The sequence below is a fragment of the Moschus berezovskii genome, chromosome 9 (assembly GCF_049115385.1).
Source record: "Moschus berezovskii isolate FMDL1 chromosome 9, NW_MosBer_1.0, whole genome shotgun sequence".
NCBI classification, from domain to species: domain Eukaryota; kingdom Metazoa; phylum Chordata; class Mammalia; order Artiodactyla; family Moschidae; genus Moschus; species Moschus berezovskii.
The window spans coordinates 3,183,896-3,204,745 of NC_142468.1; the positions used below are offsets into that span (position 1 = coordinate 3,183,896).

Here is a 20,850-nt window from a genome sequence, read left to right on the forward strand (position 1 = left end):
GAATCCTCTCGGTGTAGCGTGAACCCGCTCCTCCCATCCTCCTAAGGCCCGGCGCTGACACGCCCTCGTCCTTGGAAGCGCAGAGCCGTGTATGCTGCGTGCTTGGCTGGTTCCACTGTTTGCTTTACCCTCCCTGCTCACCCCACTCCGGCTACACGAGTATCCTTTCTGGGCTGTGAACGAGCCTCTCCTCCCCAGTCTTCACGTACTGGCCCCTCATTGCACCGGGGTCTCTTCGGAGGTGCCCTTCATCAGCGGGTTTTTGTTTGTTTTAAATATTTATCTGGCTGTGCCGGGCCTTAGTTGTGGCGTGTGGGATCTAGTTCTGAGCGGGGATGGAACCCAAGCCCCTGCATTGTACGTGCAGTCTTAGCCTCGGGCCCCCAGGGAAGGCCCGGAGAGGCGGTTCTTTACACCCGGCGTGTACCTTAGGGCCGGGAAAGGAGAGGCGCGCCGGTCCTGGGCCGCCGCGCGGAGACAGAGGCAGGCCCGGCTTGGGGCCGGAGGGACGTGCGCCGGGGAGGCCGGGCAGCAGCTAGCCCCGAGTCCCCGGGACCCGCACCCCCGTTCCCTCCACCGTCCTTTCGCATGAGATGAGTCGGGGCCGCGGAAGGCGCAGCGGCCCTGCCCTTCCCCGTGGCCGCCGTGCTGCCGGCTGCGGGGCTCGGGGCGCCGGCGTCCCAGGCGGTGGCGTTTGGGGCTCCTCCGCACCGGCCTGTTACGCGGCGTGGGTGGCAGGGCTTTCTGTGCAGACGTGTGTGTTCTGCTCCGAGCAGTCCATGTGCAGTCTACCGGGCCGCAGCCCTTTCGTAGAGTTAAAGCCTTTCACGAGTTTGAGAGCATTCATTAATGAGCCATCATTCCTTCCGTTCACTGCCCCCGCCCCCGGAAATCAATGCAGAAATCAGTCATTTGAAATAAACCACGGATAGAATCTTTTTCCAGTAGGCATCCCTATTGGTTGGCGGTTAATACCTTTTGAAGGGTTTTTTGGCAAATCACCCCTTGGTAATGGTTTTAAAGTTCAGAGGTAAAATAAATAATTTGTGTGTGTGTGTGTGTGGTAAATGACTCAGTCTTAGAAAGCTCATTTTTGGGGGTAACATTACTATTTATTGCCAAATATAAACAAAGCCACATTTATATTAGATCTTCAGTTGCATATATTACATTTGTATAAGGAAAAGGAGTATTTTTTAAATGAAATAATTATGCGTAAAGGGCTATTTTCTACATTTTGCTTTTAATTTCCATACATGTAGTAAATCATGGAAGTCCATTTTCATGAACTATTCCTATGAAATAATTTATGATGGAAGAGACCCATTTCATTCTATAGGAACTGAATATAGCACGTGTCCCCAGGTGAAGAAAATGACTTCTTGTTTTCCTTTGGCTGTGCTTGGCCTTTGTTGCAGCATTTGGACTTAGTTGCCCAGTCACATGTGGGATCTTAGTTCCCCAAACAGGGATTGAACCCGGGCCTCCCGCATTGGGAGCGCAGAGTCTTAACCACTGGACCACCAGGGGAATCCATCTCTTTGCCTTTTTAGTTTATAGCATGAGGACAGTGTGAGTTTTAATTAACGTTTCTTTAGAGCTGGAGTAGGAATTAAATGAGGTAATAATGATTTCTTAGGTCAAACGACTTCTCTCCCCTTCTCTGCCGCCCCAGGCCCCAGAACCGCCATGCTGTCGTTGACCTGTTGAATTTACGTGAGGAGAATTGGAGGGGAAAAGGAATCCCGAGAGGGTTCTTTGTGTGTGGGGGGCTCTTCTCTCTCCTCGCGGGGGAGAGCGGGTTTGGTGTCCCCCAGCCTGCAAAGCCGAGTAGTGGAAGTTTCCATGGACTTTCTCTGGAGGGGGAGTTTGAATTCCTGTTGCCAGTGGAGTGTTTGCTCAGCCTTGTCAGCACTGGCGCGTGTTCCTGCAGTTTAGGCTGCTGGCAAATACAGCAGCCAGTCTGTTCTGGAGACTTCTGTGATCAGGAGATGGACTGGCCCTGCCCGGAGGGAGCTGGGGCTGTTCCCCTTCTTCTAGGCCCGCTGCAGGGTTTTTGAAGACACTGTGAGAAGCCTGGAAGAAGAGAAAGCCCCCATCCCGTTAAGGAAAGTCACTGAGATCAACATTTTCTGGGTATTTCCACTAGCCAGCACATTTTTTGTGCATCAGAATCTCACTCCTCTGTATTTAGAAATATACAAGAAAGAAAACGTACAAAGCAAGTCAGCTCTTAGAAATTCACTGTCTTTACAGCTCAAGTGTAAATTGTAAGTGAAAGTGAAACTTAGTTGCAGTCGTATCTGACTCTTTGCATTCTGTGGACTACAGCCTGTCCCACTCCTCTCTGTCCTTGGAATTCTCCAGGCAAGAGTATTGGAGTGGGTTGCCATTTCCTTCTCCAGGGGATCTTCCTGATCCAGGGATCGAACCTGGGTCTTCTGCATTGCAGGCAGATTCTTTACCAACTGAGCCACTAGGGAAGCCCAAGTGAAAGTCGCTCAGCCGTGTCCGACTCTTTGTGACCCCATGGACTATACAGTCCATGGAATTCTCCAGGCCAGGATACTGACGTAGGTAGCCATTCCCTTCTCCAGGGGCTCTTCCCAACCCAGGGATTGAACCCAGGTCTCCTGTATTGCTGGCAGATTCTTTACCAGCTGAGCCACAAGGGAAGCCCAAGAATACTGGAGTGGGTAGCCCATCCCATCTCCAGTGGATCTTCCTGACCCAGGGATCGAACCAGGGTCTCCGGGATTGCAGGCGGATTCTTTACCAGCCGAGCATCAGGGAGGCCCACATTGTGAGTGCTTAGCTGTAGCGCCCGTTTCAGTCCTCACTCTGTGTCCGCCACTTGTTCAGCACGCACTTGGCAGCTTCCTTGTGTGCCAGGCGCCAGTGGTGCCATGGCGTACCCTTTGCCTCAGTGGAGCCCATGTATCTGTTGGGGTGGGGTGGGGGGCGTCAGACAGATAATCCGCTGTTAGGAGCCTGTGCTCAGGTATCTGACAGACCCACCTGGTTCTAATGCCGTTCTGCTTATTTGCCATGTGACCAGGAGCAATTTACTTAATCTAGTATCAGTTTCCTTTTCTGTAAAATCAGGATAATAACCAGCCTCCTTCTCTGGGTTGGTGTTTGCATTCCCCGAGGTAATCGTGTATAGCCTTTCAAACTGTTTCAATAAGTAATGTCATCTGTTTTACTTGGGCTAGCAACCTTTTCTTATTGTGTCTTCTCCACTACACACATTCCAGTGATTTCCAGCCCCCCCCGCAAGATCTTTAGCTGTCTCGTTTTTAGAAGCACCCACCAGCATAGTAACTGCCCCCAAACACTACCAACTGTTAACCATTCTCTCTTGTGTACTAAGTTTAGCTGGTCTCCTAGAAAACTGCATTGACAAGGACATTGGCAAGAAGAAAGAGGAGGTTAGAATATGTTGACCCGATGGAGAGGCTGCCTACGTCAGCTGGGCAGGAGGAAGACGTCCTGGTTTGTTTTTAGCAGGAGTGGCCTCTGTAGTGCTGCCTCCGTCCCGGGGACCGCCAGCAGGTGCCAGAATAGACCCCCGTGTGGGGGTGCCGCCTCTGCTCCGAAGCTCACATCCTTGGACTTCATCTTTAATAGCCTTTGTTTTTGTGTCCGGCTGGGCAACTCTGGACACCTCGTTGGAAGATCCTATCAACAGCCTTTTTCCTCATCTCTGCATTTTGAATTTGTAGTCCTTTAAAGTTTTAGTCAATTTAGTGAGTCTCTGGACTAAAGATAAACTTCAAAGGCCAACTAGAATGGCCTAAACCTAGCCCTGAAATGGAGAGTAAAGGGAAAGTAAACCACGAGGCTACAGAATGCAGTATCTTCAAGTCCTGGGTGCGAAGTTGAGGAATATATTAACATGCAATTAAGGAGTGTCCCTGTTGATTCAGTGGTAAAAGATCCAGCCTGCCAACGCAGAAGGGCTTGGTCTCTGTCCCTGGAGGGCTGCAGTCCATAGGGCAAAGTGTCAGACACGACTTAGCAACTAAACAACAACAATGTGCAGTTAAGAAGCTTAAGTTTTAAAGGAGAACGAACATACACTAACATATGTAAAATAGTCAGTGGGAATCTGCTGTGACTTAGGGAACTCAGACCAGGGCTCTGTGACAACCTAGAGGGGCAGGAGCAGGGAGGGAGGCTTGAGCGAGGGGACATGCGTATACCTGTGTCTGATCCATGTCAATGTATGGCACAAACCAATGCAATTCTGTAATTACCCTTCAATTAAAAATAAGGGGGGAAAACACTCAGATACACCCTCCTGATTTTACTAATATAATGCTTTACCAACTGATGTGGGTATTTTTGCAATCTAATGGAATTGACATCCGTTTTATTTTTGTTGCTTAATAATTACTGGCAGAATGGGAGCATCCTTTGGAAAAAGACATCTATTCTTCATCAGCAATCTTCGGTTCAGTTCAGTTCAGTCGCTCAGTCGTGTCCGACTCTTCACGACCCCATGAATCACAGCACGCCAGGCCTTCCTGTCCATCACCAACTCCCGGAGTTCACTCAAACTGCGAGTCGGTGATGCCATCCAGCCATCTCATTCTCTGTCGTCCCCGTCTCCTCCCGCCCCCAACCTTTCCCAGCATCAGAGTCTTTTCCAGTGAGTCAACTCGTCGCATGAGGTGGCCAAAGTATTGCAGTTTCAGCTTCAACATCAGTCCTTCCAATGAACACCCAGGATTGATCTCCTTTAGAATGGACTGGTTGGAATACACTCCAATGATAAGTTATTTTAAAAAAGTGTTTAATCAAAAAAAGTTGACTCATAAAGGCAGTTGCAGCTACATGATAGCTCCTATTAGTAATTTTCTTTTACCTCAAAAATCTTATAAAAATTAACTAATATTTAGGGATTTAATATAAAAAAGTTGTTACAGTGCTGAGAATAATTTTTGAGGCTTGAGATGGTAAATTTACTGATTAAATGGAACTGATGTTCACTTTGTGATTATGGATTTTCTAGTAATTAGTCCTTAGGAACACTATAACCAAGGATGACATTTTTTGTAATCTGTAATTACATGTCACATAAGGAATAGATGCTCAAAGGTTTTTCAAAAAGTGCTTTGACAAAATTGCATCATGATCAAACCCAAGAATCCTATGTGTATAGGTTCCTAGCTCTTATTTGCAATAAAACTGACCACACACAAGAACAACAACAAAAATGCCTGCCTTTATCTTTAAAAGATAGATTCTGAAAAAGGAATTTTCTTTTTCTTATTTGTGACCTATGTTTATTCAGAGATGGAACTGGCTCTGAATAGCTTAAAATCTCAAATTATCTGATAAATGTTAGCCAGGACTCCTGAATACTTTTCATTTCTTTTTTAAAAGTACACTTAGAACCAGAGAGAAGTTTCTTGCAAAGGAAAGTAAATGGAGTTACCAGCAGCCCACTGAACCAATGTTCATACCCTTTTGTTCTCCCTACTTTAGTTTCTTAGAGGAAGTATATATTCTTATGGAGAAGGGAATGGCAACCCACTCCAGTATTCTTGCCTGGGGAATCCCATTGATGGAGCAGCCTGGTGGGCTGTGGTCCAGGGAGTCACAAAGAGGCAGACACGACTGAGCAGCTAACACACGTATTCCTGAGTTTCCCAAGTTCCCAGCTTGTCTCTTGATCATGTGTATGATCCGCGGCTCACAGGCTCTCCATCAAAGGCACTCCATTGCTTCTGGCTCTGAGGCTGGCAGCTGATGGTCCGTCCTGAGCACTGAGCACAGAGGTGGTCAGCGCTGAGCAGGGCCCGCAGGAGAAGCACATTGGTGCTGACTCTTCCCTGGGGATGAGTCTGTGGCCCTCTGGCCTGGCACCTCCTCCGCTCTGCTGCTGGTCGCTCCGGAGGGCCTGCCTGCGTGGACCGGGGACGGTTCCTCCTGCCCGGCCCTGGGCTCGTCCAGGCGACTGACGGCTGCTCCGCGAGGCTCAGACCTAGGAGTGTGGCCGGGGGACCGCCTGCCTTTTCTGTAATTGATGATTGGATGAGTTTGTCGCTTGGAAAGATTTATCCTTTTACTTTCTTATTAACATGTTTAGGAAGATTGTGTGCATATGAGCATGTGTATATGTGTTTCTCAAAGACATGTCTTATTTTTACAGGCAAACTCAGACTGTCATAGTGAACCCAATTAGGAGGAGGTCTTCTTCGAGGATGTCTCTGGTGAGAAAGAAGGAGAATTACAGTTGCCTCTTATTGTTCAGTGCTGTCGCCTTGCTTAATAAAATATGCTTTTAGCAGTGTTAGTTTTTAATTTGAACTGTTGAAGTATGCTGACACTTGACCAAATAAATGGTGATTTGCTACAACTTAAACCTAACATTTATATATGTAACATTTATTGTGTTATATGTTTTAAAATATTAGGTCCAACCTAATACTAAAGATATTGACTATTAGTCAAGAGTAATCAGAAATTAGCAGATATTTAAAATACTAGATGGTTTTGCTAATAAGATTAAGTATAGTACATACAAGTTTCTTCTAATGTATTGTGTATATAAGAATTCAGGGGATCTGTGTCTGTTCCTGCTCTCTTGTGCTGTCTGCTGTCTGATATCAGAGCATATCAGAACTTAGCATTGCCTTTCTGGGAAACCCTGAAAAGGATAGATAGGGTAAGAGCTACAGGGTCTTGATATTTATTTTTCCATATGTAATATGTCAGGCTCCTTCAGAAGTTTCTCAGTAAAGAGAAGGAAGCCAGAAAAGAACTGTTCTACACATATTCTATAGACGATGTGTTTTAACCTTGTTTCCAACTTTCCCATTCTTAGCCCAAGCCACAACCCTATGTGACGGCCGCCCCACCCCAGCTGCACTATAACGGACATTATGCAGAACCGTCTGCCTCTTCCCTGGGTAAAGTACACCATTTCTGAAACGCCTTACAAAATTACTGTGATTTGAATGAATCATGAAGGCTTGGAGATCTTGAAGCCAGGATAGTTTTTTGGCTGAAGTTATTACACAAATAACTTAAAAATTTAACTTCACAGAAATACTGTCATGATGATAGCCAACCTGGATTCATAAAAGAGGCTGTGGTTAGAGTCAGTTTTTTTGGATATGGGTAGCAAACATGAAAGAGATGGAAATACCAGACCACCTGACCTGCCTCTTGAGAAACCTATATGCAGGTCAGGAAGCAACAGTCAGAACTGGACATGGAACAACAGACTGGTTCCAAATAGGAAAAGGAGTACGTCAAGGCTGTATATTGTCACCCTGCTTATTGAACTTATATGCAGAGTACATCAGGAGGAACGCTGGGCTGGAAGAAGCACAAGCTGGAATCAAGATTGCTGGGAGAAATATCAATAACCTCAGATATGCAGATGACACCACCCTTATGGCAGAAAGTGAAAAGGAACTCAAAGGCCTTTCGATGAAAGTGAAAGAGGAGAGTGAGAAGGTTGGCTTGAAGCTCAACATTCAGGAAACAAAGATCATGGCATCTGGTCCCATCACTTCATGGGAAATAGATGGAAAAACAGTGGAACATGGCATCTGGTCCCATCACTTCATGGGAAATAGATGGAAAAACAGTGGAAACAGTGTCAGACTTTATTTTTTTGGGCTCCAAAATCACTGCAGATGCTGATTGCAGCCATGAAATTAAAAGACGCTTACTCCTTGGAAGGAAAGTTATGACCAACCTGGATAGTATATTAAAAAGCAGAGACATTATTTTGCCAACCAAGGTCCGTCTAGTCAAGGCTATGGTTTTTCCCGTGGTCATGTATGGATGTGAGAGTTGGACTGTGAAGAAAGCTGATCACCGAAGAATTGATGCTTTTGAACTGTGGTGTTGGAGAAGACTCTTGAGAGTGCCTTGGACTGCAAGGAGATCCAACCAGTCCATTCTAAAGAAGATCAATCCTGGGTGTTCATTGGAAGGACTGATGCTAAAGCTGAAACTGCAATACTTTGGCCACCTCATGCGACGAGTTGACTCACTGGAAAAGACTCTGATGCTGGGAAAGGTTGGGGGTGGGAGGAGAAGGGGACGACAGAGAATGAGATGGCTGGATGGCATCACCGACTCTGTGGACATGAGTTTGAGTGAACTCCGGGAGTTGGTGATGGATAGGGAGGCCTGGCGTGCTGTGATTCATGGGGTCGCGGAGAGTTGGACACGACTGAGCGACTGAACTGAACTGAACTGAGCAAACATGTAGCATCAGATTCTGATGCTCACATTTGATCCTGAATTTGGCCCATGGACACTCCTTCAGACTGGCTCCCAAGTCCTGTTAACATGTGCCCTGTGGGCTCTGAGCGCGTCCGTGCTTTCCCGCCCCGGAGGTCCCAGGCTTCTTCTGTGTATTTTCCTGTCTGAGACCTTCCCATTGTAAAGGATTATTTTCCTCTGTGTTTATCTTTCAAACGACGGGCACATCGAGCTATGTGAAGACAGGGCCTCCGAAGCCGTATCTCCAGCATTCATTTTCCAAGCATCATCACTTTCCTCTGTCACAAGGCTCTGCTTTATAGGCGGGGAGATGGGTGCAGAGAGGTAATTCCACATCTTGAGGATCTTAGAACCTAATACAGGAGGATAACACAAGTACACAGGTGACAGGTGCAAAGGGAACAGGCGTATTGTGGCGAGAGTGAGCTGGGCAGTCTGAGAAAGGCTTTCTGGAAAGAGGGGTGGCTTCGAAAGGCGGGGAGTGGCGAGCTCCGAGGTGGGGCCGCTGCCCCTGCTTTTGTAGTGGGGGTAGTGACTGCCCCTTGCACTCAGACCCACAGGGGACCGTGGAGGGCGGCGTGGGAGGGGACCAGGAGGTGGGTGGTGGCGCGTGGTTGGTGCTGCACCTTGAGTGTCAGGTGGGATTTTCCGGCGGTGGTCGGGGGGGCCGGGGACTGGACAGATTCAACTGTGGAGCCCGAGTGCACCTCGGGATGTCGCTCTTACCCTCTTCACTGGCTTCTCCTCTTTCCACGCTGCCCTCCTGCGGCTTTGACACCGCCAGCCCGACCCTGAAAAATCTCTCGTCTCTGCACTGTTTCCTCTCTGTTCCTCCCTTTTCCTCCATCTGCGAGCATCCTAATTAATGTCTGTCCTCTCTCTCCGGACTGCAGCGTGAACTCTCTTTTCTTGTGTTCTCTCCCCACTTCTGAGAGACATACTGTGTGCCCCTTCTGCTTCCTGGTTCCCCTTCCCCTCCCGCCAAGCTGCCCTCGCGCGGTCCCCGGGCCCCGCACACCCTCCTTCCTGTCGGACCCCAGCGTTCCAGCCTCTTCTGGACGCTCCCCACTCCTGCCCGCTCCATGTTCCCTGCCCGGAAGGTCTGCCCAGGGCCCCCTCCCTCCGTAGGTATCCGGTTGATCTTGTCTCATCTGCAGTTGGGGTCTCAGCGAGGAGGACTGTCCACATTCCCCAGCCCACCATCGTTCCTGAGCCCCGGCCCCACGTGCCTCCTCTCCTGTACGACAGCCTGGGGGCCGTCCAAGGGGCCCGCGGGACCACAGGCTGAGTGGAGCACTCGTAACATTGTCCGCTGCCGCCGCTTGCTGCAGTGGCGCCCTAGAGTTGAGCTCATCGCGCTGCTCCACAGCCCCTTCCCCGGGTTCCCTACGCCTTTACAGTGAAGTCACCCCCTGCTTACTGGGATTCCAAACTGCTTATAATTTTTCTCTTCTTTTGTTTGCCTTCGGTACCCAGACAGTTGCAAATCCCCTTGCCTCTGATTAACTCATGGAACATGTGTTCCATGTCCCCTTCTCCCTATCCCTCTGCTCCTGCCAAGGCAGTCTTTTTTGGAGACCTCTCATGAGTCACTGCATCACAGGAGCTGATGTCTCAGTTCCCACCCTCCCTGGTTCATCTGACACTCGGCGGCCCGGCTCGTCCCATCTCCCTGCGGTCGTTCCTGTGTCTAGTTCAGCATCCTCTGAGATGTCCCTCCGTGCTCCTGTTCCAGGTCTCACCCCCTGCGCCCGTTCTGTGCCCTCTCCAGCCACAGGCTCCTCCAGCCACGCCGTCTCTGCCGTCTCCCAGCTGCCCGTCCCGCTCTGTCACCCTCAGTGCCCTTTCCCTGCCTACCCCCTGCCCACGCGCTTCCGCCGGATGGGCTGGCACAGACTCAAACTCCCATGGCTTCTGCGGGAAAGCACACTTCTCGGGTTACCCGCCCCCCTGCCCTGGCAGGAGGGCTCTGGGCCGGAGCCCCTTCCCTCTGGAAGGTTGGCCAGGGTGGCCGGAGGAGGGGACAGGGGGCCCTCTGTACCCTCTGCTCACGTTCCCTTGACTGTGATTCTACACGTGGCTGTGCCTGCCCCCAGGGAGGAGGGTACCCTGAGAGCACTCCAGGGTTGCAGCCGCCTGCCCTCCAGGCCCTGAGTGCTGTGTGTCCTGGAGGTGTCCCTGACCCCATCGCTCAGCCCCAGCCGGAAGCGCTCCTTCCCGCCCCCAGCTCCTGTGACACTCGGCTCCTTCCCTCGCAACACTTCCCTCCTTCAGTTGCAACACTTCTTCGTTGGCTTCCCGAGATTTTTGTACTTTCCTTGCCCTTTTTCTTTGGATCCTAATCGTTCCCCACAGCCCCACCCCGGCCCACTAGTTCGTGGCAGAGTCTTCTACATGTGCAGACTCATAATTGGATGGTTTGGGGGGTGCGCAGAGCAGCACCAGCAGGTGTTACACTGGTCTCGATGGGCGGGGGTGAGGCTGAGGGGGCGCGGCAGGCGCAGACCTGAGTGCTCTCGAGACGGGAGAAGCAGGGCGCGTCCTCAGGGACGGCAGGAGCCGCCTCTGGGGCCCGTCTTCGTGGCTGTGAGTGCTGCCGGAGTAGAAACCACGCGTGAGACGCTGGCCTGTTGTTCCCTTGGATGAAACCATCATGAGGCTTTTGAGTCAGAAAAAGAATGTTTTCATCAATGGCAACTATTCTCTGGTAGTCTTTCCATTGAAGTGATAGAAGTCACCCTGGATAGTTTTTCAGGTGAACGACAGCCTGGACTGAAGAAGCAGGCCTCCTTCCTGCCCAAGCAGGCGCACACGCAGCCTCCCTGGACACATGAGGCTCCTGACTCTGCTCGCGGTGACCCCAGTCTTACTCAGGCAGGGGTGGAGCCAGGGGCAGGTGTGGCTGTCTTTGCAGGGGGGGTCTTCTTGGCTTCCCACCCCTGGTGAGGTATGCAGCTACCAGTGACACTCGTGGACCTCCAGAGTGTCCTGCTGAGATCCTGCTGAACTCTCTGCCCTGTTATCTTCATTCTGGAGGAATCTACACAATCTGCCTTGAGTTTCAGTTCAGGAAATGTTTACAGACAGTCGGTGCTTGAACTCATTCAGCAGCATCAGGGCCACACACCTAGGGGTGTTTCTGCTCTTAGCTCCCCAGAGTTCTGGAAAGCCTGCTTTGTCTCTAATAAAACACATGCTCTTGACTTTCCGAAGAGGGCAGTGGTTTGTGGTATAGTTGTACTCTTAATGTTGAGCATAGATTTGGCTGTTCTTTACTGGGTGTGAGGTCCTGAATCCCGCTCTTGGAGCAGGCAGAACCACCCCATTCTGGAGGTGAGGAAGCGAGGCGCCCAGAAACCGCACATCCAGGGTCTGGCAGTGTGAGTAGAGCCGGGACTCTTCAGCCTGGAGTTCCATAAAAGTTAGCAGCGTTCAGGCCGTCTCAGTGTTGACTTGAGTAATTGGTCCAATTCAGTACATTCAGAAGAAATCTCATTATAAAATGCATGCTAACAGTCTTGTCCCTCCCGCCCCCCCAGATAACCTCTTCGTGACCAACCACAACGGCTTCTACTGCCACTCTCAGACCAGCCTGGATCGCGCGCAGGCCGAGCTCGGCGGGCGCGTCCGCAACGGCAGCGTGTACAGCGCACACAGCACCAGCTCCTTGAACAGCCCGCAGCCCTACCTGCAGCCCTCGCCCGGGTCCTCGAGCCCCAGCATCACAGGCAGCGACGTCCTGAGGCCCGACTATGTGCCCTCGCACCGGCACAGCGCCCTGATCCCGCCGTCCTACCGCCCGACCCCCGACTACGAGACGGTCATGAAGCAGCTGCAGCGCGGCCTGGCGCCGGCTGAGCGGCAGAGCCGCTCGCTGCGGAACCTCAGCCTGGTGTACAGCCAGCCCGAGATCTGCGAGCACGCGCGCCCGGGCTCCCCGCCCGCGGCCCCCGGCGCCTTCAGCCTCAGCCACAGCTTCCACAGCCCGGCCCCCTACCCTTATGCCTCGGCGGCCGGGCGGCGCCCGGGGCTGGGCGCCGTGAGCGTGCCCGAGCTGACCAACGCGCAGCTGCAGGCGCGTGACTGCCCGGCGCCCAGCATCCTGAGGACGCAGGTGTACCGCCCGCCGCCCCCCTACCCGCACCCGCGGCCGGCCAACAGCACCCCGGACCTGTCCCGCCAGCCGCCCATCAGCAGCAGCAACCCTGACCTCATCACGCGCCGCGTGCACCACTCGGTGCAGACCTTCCAGGAGGACAGCTCGCCGGTGGCGCACTCGCTGCAGGAGGTGAGCGAGCCGTTGACGGCTGCCCGGCGCGCGCGGCTGCAGAAGCGCAACAGCGTTGAGCTGGCCGGCCTGGCGCACGGCCTCGAGGGCCTGCGGCTGCAGGAGAGGGCCATGCCGGCCCCAGCGGCGGGGGAGCGGGCGCCGCGGGCCGAGGACAGCGCCGCTGGGCCGCGGGGCACCCTGCGAGGCGGGCACGGGAAGTCCCTGTCCGACGCCACCGTGCTGATCCACAGCAGCGATGAGGACGAGGACCCTGAGGAGGGGCCTGCGCCACCGCCCGGCCACCGGGGCGGACGCCCTCCAGACGCCCCCCGTGCTGCGCCCCTGGCCCCTGGGCCCCTGCACATCCTGGAACCCCAGGCCCCGGGCGCCACCCCTGGGGAGGGCCCGCGGCCCCGGCGGGACGGGCTCTTGTCGCCTTCCGCGTCCGAGTCAGACCTCACCACGTCGGGGAGGTACCGCGCCCGGAGGGACTCCCTGCAGAAGAGGCCGGTGTCTGATCTCCTCTCCGCGAAGAAGAACGCGGTGGAAGGGCTTCCGCCGCTGGGGGTGAGCCATGCGCGGTGCGGGGAGGACGCGGGGGCCCTCACCCCACAGCGCGGTGCCCCCTGCAAGTCTGCCCTTGTCTGCACCGTCTGCCCTCTGTTCGTCTTGTCTTTGACTCCCGCGACTTCTGATGTCTTTCAGCTTTTTCTTTTGAACTTCTTTCAAACAGCCCCGTAGCCCAGTAGACACACACATTTTACCCTATTTTTACTTCATTTTGGAACACTCTGAGTTTGACTGTCTATGGAAATGATGGGGATTGAGTGGAATCTTAGTGACATTGCTAGAGATAATGGCTTTGATGGAGGGCGAGGTGAATGTAGGACGCTCTGTGGAATGGAGCAGAAACAGTGAATGGGTGGTTTCCAGAAGGTGGTGCCAGGGAAGAGGAAGTGAGGATTCCATGACTTGGGCCAGGACTACCTTGTGAGGCCCCCTGTAAAAACAGCCTGCGGTGATGCAGGCCCAGGGCTGCTGTGACACCCTGGGCTCCTGTAGGGTCAGGGAAGCTCCCCTGAGGTGTCCTTAGTGGGTTCTGTGTGTCACCAACTGTGTGGTTGTGGCTTAAACTGCTGCGCTGTGACCTCCGGGGACTGGAGGGTGATTCTGGGCTGCTTTGCCACGACCAAAAACCCAAGCACCCCAGATGTCTTTAAAAGCGAGACTGAGTGAGCTGAGAGCCCGAGGAAGGTCCCTGGTAGAACATGCAGCTCCTTCATACTCGGTGTGATAAAGCACACTGATTTAAGTGCTTTCTTACCTACTTGAGGCAAACTAGGAAACAGCATAACATCATCTCTAGCTGGTGAAGGCCATTCCCAGAGCATTCGCCACGTGTGGAGCAGGCCATCTGCTTCACTGTGTCCAGTTTACAGCAGGCCTATTGTTTCCACAGATGAGAAAGTGGACTCTGAGATACTAAGTAACTGTCCCAAGGTCACACGGCTAGTGAGGACCGGAGTTTAAACCCGTATTTCCCTCTGTAGCTGGATCTCCTCTCTTCTACACTGTTCTGCATTGAGGCTGTATTGTATATTTTAAAATATTGCATACAGACCCGGGTTCCATCCCTGGGTGGGGAAGATCTCCTGGAGAAGGACATGGCAGTCCACTCCAGTATTCTTGCCTGGAGAATCCCATGGACAGAGGAGCCTGGCGGGCTACAGTCCATGGGGTCGCAAAGAGTTGGACACAACTGAGCAACTAACACACATACACACACACACGCATTTTATTAAGTGATAATTGCTTGTCTCAGCCTTGCTGTTCTCTATCTTCCGACTGAAAGAAACCTTTTCACTGTGAGGCCCTCAGTGTTGCCCAGGCGTCTGTGGCGTTTTCACGTCCGCATGTCCACTCTGGGTCATCGGGCTGCCCGACTCAGGCTCCGCTTTGCTCAGGCCTCCGTCCCCGCGCCCGGGGCTCTCGCCTGGTGAAGGTGGTTCATTAGCCTCTGCACTCGGTCTCCCAGGTGTCCCCTGTGTCCTGGCAGCTGGGGCCTCTGCCTTCCGTTTCTGCTGGTCAGTGTGCTCAGACCCGAGGGCCTGTTGCAGATGTGGTCCTGGCCTAGTGTGTTATTAGATCCTCTGAGACTCACAGACATCCTCACAAACAGGAGGAGAATTTGCACGGAACTACAGAGGTTATGAAATAGATGAGTGTACACAGACTCGAACGACTAACATTGCCATGGATTTAAATGTTTTCTCTGAATGGTTTTGTTTTGGAAAATCAGTTACTTCACTTTTGGCTGCGCGTGCCCTTTCTCCAGGGGTGGCCGGCAGGAGCCGCTGTGTAGTGGCGGGCAGGATGCTCGCCGCAGGGGCTCCTCGGGGCTCTCGGTGTGCGGGCTTCAGTGGCAGGCTGCTCGCCGCAGGGGCTCCTCGGGCTCTCGGTGTGCGGGCTTCAGTGGCAGGCTGCTCGCCGCAGGGGCTCCTCCGGGCTCTCGGTGTGCAGGCTTCAGTGGCAGGCTGCTCGCCGCAGGGGCTCCTCGGGGCTCTCGGTGTGCGGGCTTCAGTGGCAGGCTGCTCGCCGCAGGGGCTCCTCGGGCTCTCGGTGTGCGGGCTTCAGTGGCAGGCTGCTCGCCGCAGGGGCTCCTCGGGCTCTTGGCGTGCGGGCTTCAGGGGCAGGCTGCTCGCCGCAGGGGCTCCTCGGGGCTCTCGGTGTGCGGGCTTCAGTGGCTGAGGCTCAGTCACTGCATCTTAGTTGTTTTGAGGCACGTGGGATCTTCCCAGACCGGGGGCTGAACCCCCCATGTTTCCTGCCTTGGCAGGTGGATTCTCTAAGTTTATTTTTAATTTTTCCTGGGAGTGCATTCTTACTCACCTGCCCAACAGTAAAGGCCAACATCTCAGGTTGGCTGAAGTGGAGGGGATGGCCCAGCGTCGGTATTCGGGGCGGGACGGGGTGTGGATGTGTCTCCGGGATGGAGTAACTCGGCCTGATTCCTCGCCAGCTGCTTCCGGCCCTCTCATAGTTGATACTCTCCACTGATTGCATCAAGGACTGTGCCTAGTTTCTAACGTGGGGCCTGAGTCTTGCCCCAGATGAATAGAGTCCAGTATTCAAGCCTGTTGTCCCTGTAGTTTTTGAATGGGCCCAAGGAGAAGGAACTGGCAACCCACTCCAGTGTTCTTGCCTGGAGAGTCCCAGGGAGGGGGAGCCTGGTGGGCTTCTGACTAGGGGGTCACACAGAGTCGGACACGACTGAAGTGACTCAGCAGCAGCAGCAGCAGCAGCAGCAAGCTCTACTAAATCTGAGGACTGTGATTTGGGTTCTCTAAAGGTACAAAATGCCTTCCTCCTTGACTTGGAGGCCTACAGTGTCCATGAGGCCGTGTGACTGGGTTATGCTTCTGCTCCCCTTGTTTGATCGGTTTGTTTGGTGTTGGCTGTGCTTGGTGGTCACTGTTACCCCAGCCTTTCTCTCGCTGAGTCCAGCAGGGGTTCCTCTCTCACCATGGGGCTCGGGCTTCTCTTGTTTTGGAGCACAGGTGCAAGGCGCAGGCTTCAGTCCTTGCGGCAGGTGGGCTTAGTTGCCCCGCGGCAGGTGGAATCCTCCCAGACCAGGGATCGAACCTGCATCCCCTGCATTGGCAGACAGACTCCCAACCACCGAACCACCAGGGAAGCCCCCCGTGCCACCTTTTCAAATAAGGAATGATCTTACTTGAACGTGAGTGGCAGCCATGGCCTGGGAATAGGTACAGGACCTAAGAGTGGGAAACTCGGCTCTGAGCCCAGACATTGGCATCCACTGGTTCTCCCCCAGGGGGCCAGGCCCTTCACGCACCAGCCCCTCAGCTTCTCCATCCGGGACCTGGGACGGTCACCCCTCCTCTGTCTTCTGCGGTGTGGTGTTAGGTCCCACTGAAGGTTAGGCTCAGAAAGCGTTCTCTGAATTCTGCCGTGCTGCACGACTGACTTGAATGCAGGGTCTCTGTTGTTTTGACCCTGTTTACCATATACAAGGAGGCAGCTGGCTGGTGTGGCCTGGAACCAAGAACTTAATCTCTCTGACTCCTATTTTTTCCTTTGTAACTGAGATGACCCCAGAGAGTTGTTGGAGGAAAAAAAGTGAGGTCCTGGCTCATAGAAAGTGCTCAGTCAAGTTTAACTTATTATGAGGCTGCATCAGACGTTTAACTGACTGACTTCCCAAGAGGGGGAGTCCAACCCCCTGCTACCCCTCTGACCCCCCGTGTTGTTTTAATGGTGACCACAGGCGAATGAACATTTGATGTGAATTATGGCTGTGCAGGTTTAGTACTAAAAACAGTGAAATGAATTGTGGATAAGCAGGAACATTCCGGAGTTCCCCACCCGTCTCCACCTGCAGGGACTTGATTGCTATCAGGCAGAGGAGGACTGGTTTGAACGCTTGCCCGTTTACATAAAGAGTGTTTGTTTCATCCTCAGTCTCACATGAGAAACCACCATTTGGCCTGTGCATTTAAAACCGTGTCCTCTGAGGGCTAAGTGAGGGGTGTTTGGGGTGAGTTTTGACTGTGAGCCCCTTTCTTCAAATACTGGCTTTAGAGCTGACCTTAGCAAACACCCAGGACGTGTGCTGGAGCATTTTCAGTCCTTTTCAGGCTGAGAAGTGCTGGGACCACTTCTGGCTGTCGGGAGCTGAGAATTACACTTTCAGGCTCTTGTGAGGCAGACTGACGTTAGCCATGGTGGGAGAATTGGCACCCTGGAAGCTGGCAAGCTCCCCCCCATCAGAAGGGCCCCCACTTCCCCCGACACAGCCCACTGTCAGCCGCTTACCTGTCTCCTGCACAGCTGAGAATCATGGCATTGTCACCTGAGCAGGAGCCTTGTGCTCTGTGTGCCTCCCTCTGGGTCTCCCTCCAAGGCTGACAGAGCTGGGGTAAAGGTGACTTCATTTATGAGACAGAACTGAGGAAACCGTTTCCGTCAGAGTACAGCTGTTGTCATTATGATTATATCCCATGGCTTCCAAGGAGGTGTTGACTATTAAAGAGGACTTGGCATTCTTGGGCTCCTTTGCCTTTGAGAGCAAAATTGCTGGCTTGAAGAAACACCCGTTTTCAGAAGACAGAATTCCACGGATGCCCCGTCTCATACCCTCTCCTGGTGTAGTGATGGAGATTTCAGCCCTGCTGTTTTCTTCACTTGAAAATGCGGCATTTACCAGAAGTGTGGTAGTCTAACCCAAGTCACACAAGTCTTCTACAGAATGTAGAAGACAGTAGAGCCACCACAGAAAACCCTGAGAAAGAAACTAATTTTTTTTTCCCTTAATGTATGAAAGCTTACTACAGTCAGGCCGCTACATTTAAAACCCTTTTCGTGGACTACAGCTGATGTTCGTGAGTGTCACAGTTTGACATTCAGGCATCCTGTGAATCCTGTGAAGGAGCGCCGTCTGCTTGGGACCTGCCCTTCCATTACAACAGAGCCCTGAAACCAGCTGCGTTTCAAAACCTTCTATCTGGAAGACTTATCAGGGCTTTGGCCTTGAGTGGAATATCTTCCTCCTCACATTTGTGAAACAAGTGTGTGTGTGTGTGTGTGTGTGTAGGAGCTCATCTCTCCTGCGCTGTTGATTTGGGAGAACCTTCCCTCCCTCTGTTTCCTGTCTTCAGTCCACAGAAATCTCTTCTCAGAGGGACTGTCTGCGTGTATGTTTGATATATACACCTATAAATATTTTTATAGGGAATGAAAAAGAGCCGAGGAGATGCAAAAAAAATTGGTCCTCTCAAATTGGCTGCTCCAAATGGACTCTGCCTGTCTCGACTGCCGCTGCCCGATGAGGAGAAGGACGTGCCGGCCAGAGCCACCAACGATGAGCGGGTACGTCCGGGACCCAGGCTGCCTGCCCTCTTGGGGCGGCCGAGGCTGCAGAGCTGCCTGCCTAAAAATCTGCTGGATTTTCTAAGCCATTTGATAATCATAAAGCAGTGTTAGGAACTTTGTCATCTGGACTGCATAACTGGGGCAGGCTTACAGCTAATGCCTCGATAGATAATTTCAGGCTGAATGTTGATTTTTGTCTGTTGGCTTCTGGCTGTTGTTCTTTACCTTCTTGTGGCCGTAAAGTTAGAGGAAATCAGCAACTGCGTGTGAGTACTCGCAGGAGAGGAAGACAGTGACTGCTGTCCTGACGTCGAGAGCTTTTAGCCGTGAACAGTTACTGGGTTCTTCAACACTTTCTTTGTGAGGGAGACGTATTTGCCGTGAGGTTCTATTCTGTCAAAATTAGGCAGGCATGAATTATGCTAAGCAGAAATTACTTTGATTACACCTGGATCCTGGAGATAATTTCCAACATTGACTATTTTCAGTGTTTTATATATCATATTACAAAGTTGAAGCACTTGTTCATAGAAGTTGGAATTAATTATTCTACTCTAGGATTTACTGTTCTCCAGGAGAATTTTCTGTTCTTAGGGGGTCGGGTAATTTTTAAAAAATTTTTTATATTGAAGTATAGCCAGTTAACAATGTTGTGATATTTTCAGGTGGACAGCAAAGGGACTCAGCCATCCATGTACATGTATCCATTCTCCCCCAGACCCCTCTCCCATCCAGGCTGCCACCTAACATTGACCAGAGCTCCCCGTGCTATGCAGCAGGTCCTTGTCGATTACCCATTTTAGTTACAGCAGTGTATACAAGTCTGTCCCAGACTTTCTAAGGGGGTCAAGTAGTTGACTAGATTTAGAGAAAACGAATTCAATGAATTATTCTAGAACAAGTTTAAACAGAACTTTGCCTTATATTTCTGACCAAGAAGATTATTTCATTTGTCCTTTCATTGTAATGACTTGTTAAATTTAACTTCAGTTTCATCTAGAATTTTCAGTATTGGGTAACACCAGACTTGAGGCAGAAAGCGAGTTTTCAGATGGGCGGTCAAGACGCAGCTGTGTGTGGCATGGGGCTGCAGTCATATTATTTCTCACTTTGTGTTTTCCAGTGTAAAATTCTGGAACAGCGGTTAGAACAGGGGATGGTATTCACAGAATATGAAAGAATTCTTAAAAAGCGGCTAGTGGATGGCGAGTGCTCAACAGCTCGCCTCCCTGAAAATGCAGAAAGAAATCGGTTCCAGGACGTGCTTCCCTACGACGACGCCAGGGTGGAGCTGGTCCCGACCAAGGAGAACAACACCGGCTACATCAACGCCTCCCACATCAAGGTGAGGGGAGTGTTAGAGTGGTGGGGCAGAGTCATTAACGCAAGAGTGCTGAGACTTGTTTTCAAAAAACACCCTTATTTTGAACCATTTTGACACAGTGTTCTGCAGGCTGGGGACGGTGTTTGGTCCCTCTGCCCCCAGCATCGGCCCCAGGACTTCAGGGCCGCTCGTTTGTCTGCCTGGAGCACTTGGTGCTTCTGAATCTGAAGCCCTCTCCCTAGCTCACAGGTTCTCTCAGGAGCAGCTGAATGACTCGTTTTTCCTTGTCACGCCCCTCCGTGCATTTTGATGTGACACACATGTGTGTCGGATGGTGTCACCAGCGCCATCCCTCACACTGGAGCCTTCTGCGCTCCTTGCCCACTCTCCTTTCTAAACACCGTTTTGTTCGGTGGGCAAGCGGTGCCGCTCCCCCCCACCCCCCGCCCCGCCCCCGGAAACAAAGGTAGTGCCATTTACCATTTACTGAGGTCGCTCAGTAAGGTGGAAAAAGGGATGGTCCAAACGGGGACGGTGAGAACAGCCAGAGGCTCTGTCTTCTCCGTCTCCGCAGCCTCTGTTCACACTGGCTGCACAGTCAGTTCCTTCCTCTGGAAAGAAGCGTTTCCTTCTAACGAGTGAAGGAGAAAGTGTCCACGATCAGATGTCATGTCTCTTCTTTCCCACCTTTTATTCAGTTTGAGGTGACGTTGGATGAGAGCCATTTTGCAAGTGAGTTTTCCCAGAGACCCAGCAGTCTGCCCTTGATGGTCTGTGGGAATCTGTGCATAGGCTGTTTATTTTTAAAAAACTTTCTATTTTGTATTGAGGTGGAGCCGATTAACCAGGCTGTGATAGCTTCAGGTGCATAGTGAGGGGACTCAGCCAGACTATACAGGCATCCACTCTCCCCCAAACTCCCGCCCCGCAGGCGGCCACAGAGCACTGAGCAGAGTTCCACGGCAAGCTTTGCTCTCCAGGCGACGCTAGTGGTGAAGAACCCACCCGCCAGTGCAGGGGCTGTAAGAGGCCTGGGTTCCGTCCCTGGGTTGGAAAGCTCCCCTGGAGGTGGGCACGGCCCCCCACTCCAGTATCCTTGCCTGGGGAACCC

The 20,850-nt window shown here is 52.2% G+C and overlaps 1 protein-coding gene across 1 annotated transcript in view; it reads left to right on the forward strand.

Moving 5' to 3' along the window:
• Nucleotides 1-20,850, forward strand: part of PTPN21 (protein tyrosine phosphatase non-receptor type 21) — a 74,657-nt gene that overhangs the window by 48,243 nt on the left and 5,564 nt on the right. Inside the window, exons 11-15 of the mRNA XM_055435537.2 lie at nt 6,161-6,221; nt 6,836-6,920; nt 11,793-13,090; nt 18,275-18,412; nt 19,539-19,760. Coding sequence (XP_055291512.2) covers nt 6,161-6,221; nt 6,836-6,920; nt 11,793-13,090; nt 18,275-18,412; nt 19,539-19,760 — 1,804 coding nt within the window. The remainder of the gene's footprint in view (nt 1-6,160; nt 6,222-6,835; nt 6,921-11,792; nt 13,091-18,274; nt 18,413-19,538; nt 19,761-20,850) is intronic.